The sequence below is a fragment of the Seriola lalandi genome, unplaced genomic scaffold (genome assembly GCF_002814215.2).
Source record: "Seriola lalandi dorsalis isolate HSWRI2012SDOR001 ecotype SW California unplaced genomic scaffold, Sedor1 jcf7180002052274, whole genome shotgun sequence".
Taxonomy (NCBI): domain Eukaryota; kingdom Metazoa; phylum Chordata; class Actinopteri; order Carangiformes; family Carangidae; genus Seriola; species Seriola lalandi.
In genome coordinates, this window is record NW_019522827.1 from 2942600 (window position 1) to 2950711 (window position 8112).

General features: G+C 39.1%; 1 protein-coding gene across 1 annotated transcript in view; it reads right to left on the reverse strand.

Annotated features, from left to right (window-relative positions):
- Window positions 1–4237: 4237 nt before the first annotated feature.
- Window positions 4238–8112, reverse strand: part of snx33 (sorting nexin 33) — a 20029-nt gene continuing 16154 nt past the window's right edge. Inside the window, exon 2 of the mRNA XM_023400274.2 lies at window positions 4238–7436. Within this exon, the coding sequence (XP_023256042.1) occupies window positions 7183–7436 (254 nt within the window). The 3' untranslated portion in view covers window positions 4238–7182. The remainder of the gene's footprint in view (window positions 7437–8112) is intronic.

The following is an 8112-nucleotide window of genomic DNA, read 5'->3' on the forward strand; positions in this document are numbered from 1 at the left end:
GAGAGACATAAAAAGGCAGAATGAGAGACAGAGCTTTAATACAAAATGGTAAAAGACAGACACAGGGACAGAAGCTGATAAGGTATGTCCTCAAGACTTTAAAGCTCCATAAATCCATATCACTGTTACTCCCCATTGTTCCAAAAACAAACTGTAATGATGCTTTCACCAAAAAGAACTATTGATAAGTTTGTAATACCCATAGCATCCATTGTTTCTTTCCATAGTTTTTAAAGAATATCCTCCTGACTTGCTCTAAACACAGCATCTTTAATGTATTCCTGTCACTGATAGTATTCAGCACATAGTACAGTGTAGTTATGGTTCTATCTGTTTTGTCCTTGTCTGTGTTGAGTCTTTTTTGGGTATTTAGCCTTTAATTTGTCCCGGCCCCAAAACATTTCATCCTACACTTCTCATAATACAATTCAATTGTGTATTTCAGTAGACTCTTACTGCCTGGTAGAAGTCCATATCTTTTAAACTCCACTCTCCAGCTCTCTTCACAGCCCCGGCTGACATTATACAATTGTTTTGACAGAGTAAAATTACATGTGTAAAATCAGTGGAGTGTGCCTTTACGCTTATGTGGCCACATGGGGCTAATTCATAATGACTCGTGCTCTGAATGCACATCAAGGCGGCAGATTGTTTGTAAAAAAAATTTCCATAAGTTTTAAAAACACATCTTAACTCCACAGTGGCCATGTTTTCATCAGCTTCAAATCCAGTTTGCCTCAATCTACTCCCCGTTAACTATTACCTGACATGATAAACATTGTCAGAATTGAAGCAACACAAGATTTACTGACTACATCTGTAAACTGTTTACCCTCTACAGCCCTTTATTTTTGTGAAGAAAAATGACTCATTGTTTGCTGAGAGATGTTGTTTCCCTTACACGTCAGTTTATTAAAATATTCTGGTTTCAGCTTCACCAAGAGGCAGGTTAACATTTCATATGATAACCATGCTGAAATCCACAGAAGCTGCTGCTTCATTTTAACAGCTCCAGGTTAATAAAGTTGGGAACCACTGTAGTAAAGATAATCCTGTGTGTTTCAACACAAAACCAAATGAGAAAAAAATGGATCTTGACCTGTTTGGAAAGGTCAAAATATAGATTTTTCCATGATTGTGGATCTTTAGTAATTAGGTGAAGGATCATTAATTAGTCCCTAAAACGTCCGGTGCGAGGATTCCTCTCCCAAACAAACCTGATGGAGCCACAAATCTAGTTTGAATGTTGGCTTTTGGCCCTACTGTGACACTAGCCCCGGCAGCAAGCAGGAGGAGCAGGAGGAGGAGGAGGAGGGATTACCAGACCCACCATGTGTGCTGATTCGACCATCTGTTGCTTTTGTTTCCTTCAGATGCTCGAGGAAGTGGGACTCTGTAATCCTCTGCACTGTGGAGGTCAAGTCCATGTCACTGCAGACAGTTCAGGAGTGAGTGAGACAACGATCCCGCCTGGTCATCTGCGAAAGTGATGGCAGGAACAAATTTATTATTCAAGTATTCCTTTTGCCACTGAACACACAGACCACATACTTCAGGGAAGCTTACTTACAAAAGACTGTGAAATTTGAGATTAAAAAGACTTGGAATCTGTTGGAAAATTTCATGTGTGATTCATGTCTGCAGTCCAGCATTTGATGCAGACCGCTCTACTGCCGCTGCGATCTGAACACATTTACTTCTGTGCACTGGAGCTCAGACTGGTTTTTCATTAAGGGAAACAAATGAGGATCCTGGGTACGTCGTGTCCTCTGAGGTATCCTGTTGAGGGACTGGAGGCACAGTTTTCCTCCCCAGACTATGCAGACATGAAACTGCTCCTTTCCTTCAATTTGTTTTTTTTTTTATTTTTTTTTATAGACATCTGCTGGCACTTTGGGCCATAACGCTTTTACCATGTGCCCCTGCAGCAGCACTGCAGACCTGAAAGAAATTTATGCTTTTCCCTTTGGATAAGCCAAGTCAGTTACATTACTTTTGGAGTTTTGAGCATGAAAAGAAGTTAAGAATGTGCTAAGTAATGTAAATGTGACCTGCAACATGACACCCGAGCACGACGGGACCAGTAGCAACAGGTTTTGTTAGGTTGTGATAACTGAAGGAGTGCGCTGCTTCCAGTCATTTTTAGTTTTTATTACACCACTTCCATTTTTGCACCACGCTGGAGCCGTTTCAACAACTGTTCCCTTCCCTTGAAAAGACGTAGTTAGCTCATCAAGGCTTCAGCTGCGTCCGATGGAAAAAGACGGCAAAGTTAACCGGTTTTCATCTCCACCGCTTCCTCGCTCACGCAAACCGGGTTGCTGCAGAGAAGTGCACTGATAGCATTACTCCAGCAATACCTCAAGGTTTTAGGACTTTTTCCAAGGTGTTATTTTACTGCCATTGAGTTCTTCTTGCTTCACTAATACTCTGCGGTGAACATCAGAGAAGTGTGAGGCAGACAAACTTAACTGGTCTGAAAATACTTTCTAAATCTGCTTTCACCACTCCAATTAGTGCAGTGATGTATGCTTCAAATGTAGATTTTCATTCTTGTGTCAGTCTTTGGTTTATTGGTGAATGTGATGACGTCTCCCCCTGGCTCATATTGTGAAGGTGACATCATCTCCAGTTGCATACCAAACCCTGAGAGAGCCTGAAAAGGAACCATCAAACGCAGGCATTGGGTCCTGATAGAATAGAAACATCTGGATTTTTTTTTCAAGTTGAAAAGATTGCAAGTGCATCTGTAGCATACGCCGATGCTTTTTTCTTGACAGACAGCGGAGCAGCGGTCAGCATCACTATATATCACCACAAAGGAAATGTTAGTTTAAAGGTCCAAAATACATTAGTGTTGTTAAGACACCTGTAGGGAGCTCACCATTATTAAGGTCTATGCCAACACCTCATTCATTTAACAACAGATTTGAGCTGTCCAATTTGAATGTTTGCTTCCGAAACATCTGGAACACATTAAAGGGAAAAGCCTGGGTTTCATTTGAACATATTGTACTGGGCTACAGTTTGGCCTTCATCGGCTGTCTCCAACAATCAACCAGGCAAGAGCAATTCACTCATATAAGGAAACTTTCAATAAAATGATCTTGGACTAAAGTATTGTGGCTTTTAAACAATGGTAACTGATATATGCTGTCTCATAAGATTAAATAACTATACTTGAAGAAAAAAAGATCCGAGAGTCTACAGCCATGCTAGCAACTCTGTGAAGCTCTACTTTGGCACAGCCCTGCTATGAGCTAAATGCTAATGTCAGCTAACATGCTCGAAGCGACAGAGCTAACATGGTGATTTTTAGCAGGTATAATGTTTATCATGATCACTGTCTTATGCCACCGTCATGCCAAATGACTTTTCACAGTCACAGACAAATTTCCAATGTCAGAAAAAGCTCATTAAAGTTTTGCTAGCGTTGCGGTGCACTCCCATCAAAAACAGCAAGTACAGCTGACACTGGTGGGAATGCCGTGGGAAATTTTGACTCCCTCCAATTAATTCATTAAAGATATTTCACATTATACAAAAAATGTCAATCTCATGGAGGCACTAGAGGAAGATTTAAGGGATTGCTAAAGTCAGTAGGATTCACCTTGACTAGAAAATAAATGTCTGTTCAAAATTTCATGGTGATCCATCCATCAGTTGTTGGGATATTTCAGTCTGGAGCAAAGTGGTGGACTCATCGAGCCACCTGTAGACAGGCACTGACATCCACTGAGCCACAGCACTAGCATGGCATCCAAAGGTTTGAGGTTCTCTTTTCAGACTTCTGGCAAGATGCGCACACATTTCTTTGTTTTTCATTCATTTTGAAATTACATCACCGTGTCAGTGTGTTTACACATACAAAGCAATGTGTATAACAGCTCCTGGCTGTCCTTGTTTTGGTTATATTCAGGACAAACTGTTTGTGTGTGTCATTACATCCTGTTCACAAATTCCCTGATGTACTGAGTAGGGGTAGAAAAAAACAGTAGAATATGACAATAAGTGAACTTTGAGTGAAAACATATATATATATATATATATATATATATATATATATACATCTATGGGGAGGCTTGTATGGATTATTGTATATACTTCGAGTGCTCAAAAAGAGAGCACTTGACTAGTCCATGGAAGGAAACACACATTGTTGTATTATCCACTGCTTTTTAAATGATTTCCGATTGATATTTCAGACCCACAAAGATGACAAAGACAGAGAGAGAAATCACCATCATTATTTTTATTAAGATTTCTTAGGTCCCCTTCCCTTAAATCAAGTGACAAATTACTTACTGAAAATCACCATCTGTTCATCACCATCAGAGACTGAAACTAAAGCATAGCGCTCCTGCAAATCACCAGGTCACACATCCATGTTGAGAAACAGTCACCTGTGTGAAATGCCTGGCATTTAACTTATCATGCAGCTTTGGAACATGAGAGGCAAGTGTCATTATGAAACCTGGTTGGGGAATGTTTTTTTTCCGAATGCTCTCTTCACAGTTTCCAGATTCAATTATAAAACCAGAGAACAAATCTAATGTTACAACATCAAACAGAGTTTTAAAAAAAGGAAGCTCGGTATGGAAAATGTCCGACTTCTTTGGTCTTGGAGAAACTGCAATGAGTGCAAATGCTGACCGAAAAAAAAATGCTGACGTATGAAAAGCAGAGGTTTGCTCAAAAACAAACATAAACAACGGCACATTTAGACAGCAAAGAGTTAAAGGCTGCAGATGTGGACTGAGCAGCACCAGTCACTGAGACAACACTCATATCTGAGTCATGCACACACACACACAGACACACAGACCATTTGTTTACTGAGAAACCTGCACTCTGAATCAGCACTTCTTCGTTATAAAAGAACCATAATAAGGTTCCAACTTCAAACTGTGAAACTCAAAAACACCAGGAAGAGATTTCACAAAATTCATTTTCATTTCACTTTTCATTCCACACCCAAATGTACTGTACCACTGATCAACCCCTCTTCCATCAAAATGAACAATCAGTGTCTCACAACTGACAAATAAACACTGGAAGTTGCTTGAAAAGAAAAAAAAAAACAACCAAAAAAAAAAGGAGTCCAGCTCGTGAATACATTCCCTACACTTCCTGAGGTAATGCATATAACGCAGACTCCACATACACCTCAAAGGTCAATACGACGCTAAAGATAGTCTCGTCTACACCACAAGTTTCCATGAGAATTCTTCTCTTGTTAAACAGGGTGAGTAATGTTACTGGAACAGCTCTTATTTAGTAGTGAACACTCAGTCAGACGGAGAGGAGCGGGACTCCAATCCTGCCGGTCACGCAAATCTCATCTGATGTGAAAAAATTAGCATTGACAAACATTTAAAACTAAATTTCTCAGCAAAATATAGAAAGTGACACGTCTACATGAGAAAAAAGCAATATGGTAAATTGATCATTATTAAAAGGACATTTGAGGAAATATGAATGTTCACTTTGAGTCAGAGAAGACTGATACCACACTCATCTGTGCAGGATAAATTTAAAGGGTCCAGCCAGCAGCTGGTTAGCCTAGCTTAGCATAAAAAGGGGGAAACAGCCTAGCTACGCCTAAAGGTAACAAAACATGCCTTGTTTGTTGTTAGTCTGCACAAAAACCCAAGTTATGTGTGGGACTATTTCTTGAATGTACGCAGTGACATAACTCTCTGTAAAACCTCAAATTGTTTTACACTTTGGTTTTCGGACAGATTTAACAGATGAGAGATAACGTGTTAATTAGCGAGCTGTAGAGGTGCTGGTATGTGTTTGTTAAGTTTGGACAGAGGCTAGCTGTTTCCCACTGTTTCTGGTCTTCATGCTAAGCTAACTATCTACTAGCTGTAGCTTCATACTTAACAAACATAAATGAGAGTGATATCAATCCTTTCACTAACTTCATGCAAAAAAGCGAATAGGCATATTTTTCAAAAATTGTCTTTGTTATTATTGCAATGTGATACAGATATTGTGAATGATATAATTTGGTTTACTTTGAATACATGAAAACACAAAGCTCTGGTAAAAGGAAGAATTTGCTCTATTGTGAATTAAATGATCTAATACAAAGGCTGAAATGTCAAATTGATATTCTTCCTGACACAACCAGTTAATGCACTTAAAATAAAAAGGACTATTTTTCATATGATATGGTTAGATAAATCTGCTACAGAAATGATAGAATTGTTTGTTTTTCACCATGGCAAAGGGAATTGATCAGCACAGTTGTTGACTCATTTCATTCACTTCACATAAACACACCCACACACACACTATGACCCACCAGTATATAAAAACATGTGCAAACTCGTCTCCAAACATAAGACTCATTCCAACAACAATTCACCCGATAAACCCACGCTACAGACAAACGGTCCATTTACAAATACTCAATCAGAATGCTTCAGATCCTTAAAGGCACTTACTTCATGAAAAAAGTAAGAAAATGAAACTGAATTACATGGTGTCATTAACATGTTGCAAGGTTTAGACAGGCCTCTGGGACTTGTATTAAGACATAACATGAGAGAAGTAAGTGAAATAAAGCAGTGAACACCTGAGCAAGTTGAGCCCTTAACATGAAAAAGAGGAGGCGATGGTGAAATTCCCCTTTACCATATTTTACAGTTGTTTTAACAGAAATAATTTTTTTTTTTGTATTTTGATAAAAGTGATTTTGATAAAATCCTAAAATGCTGAATTAAAAAAAAAAACATCAGTTGAATCAGAAGCCAAAGTGCAAGATGTTGGAGAGAAGGGGACAATTTCAAAATAAAACCCGTTTCATGGCTTTCATGTGTTACACTATGGAACAATCAACTATGGATCCACTATGAATTTGAAACCTATATTCTTATTTTAATGTTACAAACACCTTAAATTATGTAAAATAAACAATACGCTGTGACATTGCCTATGTGATGTGTATTTCAGAAAAAAAGGTACAGTAGACAAAAATATGACTTTGAATCCATCAAGGTGAAAGAATGACTGGCTTTGTATGTCTTCCAGTATCTACTGCCTCATTTTCCAGTCTTTTCCAACTGAACCAAATATGACCGACACAAAACGCCTTGATAACAGAGTCAAGACTCCTCTCCTTCGCCTCCGTGTGTTTTTTGGCATCTTGAACTGGGCAGCGGTTCGGTGTCTTCACAGACAGTCGTACATGCGCAGGGTGCGCTCTAGTTGCTGAACAACGCGTTGGTAAAAGGCTATCTGCTCCGTGAGGTAGGCCTGCATCATGTCTTTGAAGTCCACCTCTCGCTGCTGATGGAAGTGGCTCATCTCTGCCTGGAGGGCAAACCCAACCGTCCGGCAGCGTTTCCTAATGCCGTCGGCCTCATCCTGGTCCATCTTCCCTTCGTCAGTCATCCGCTGGCTCTCTTTCACCTTGGCAAAGGCACCTGGGTTCAGACAAAAACCATATTAAATTATATTCAAACTGTAATGATGTAAACACAAAGCAGCAATGTCATTTTATGGTAAAATGTGTTTGCACAAACTGAGACTGGTTAGAAGTCAAACTGAAAACTAGTTAAAGGGCCAGTTCACCCAAATCACGAAACAATACATACGTTATCATTTATCTCTGTGGTATGTGATACAGGTTGTTTTGGTTTTACTTGCCCAGTTTTTGAGATATCCATCTGAGGTTTCTACCTCCAACCAAATAAAACAAAAATATCTTTCATCACTTACACATGATCGTATCTACCCATGTAGAGAGTTTGGGTTTTACGTCACACTTTGAGGGGTATTTCTCCCTCTAAGCTTGTACAATGCAGGTGAATTTTGTTTTAAAAAACTACATTTAATAAATCTTCACAGAAACATTATGTACTGTTGGCTCTGGATAATTCACAGAACACACTGTAAACAGATGAAGTGTCCAAGGGATTATCCTGAGCAACAGGGACACTTTTCTGGCAGATGATTGCTTTTTAATTTTTTGAATGTCAATTTATGATTTTTTTATGCACCACATACAAATTCCAAGCAGCTCCATTGTTTTGGGGTTATAAGATGTGAATCAAAAACAGACCGATAAACTGGACAAATAAAACCAAAACGATGTGAATA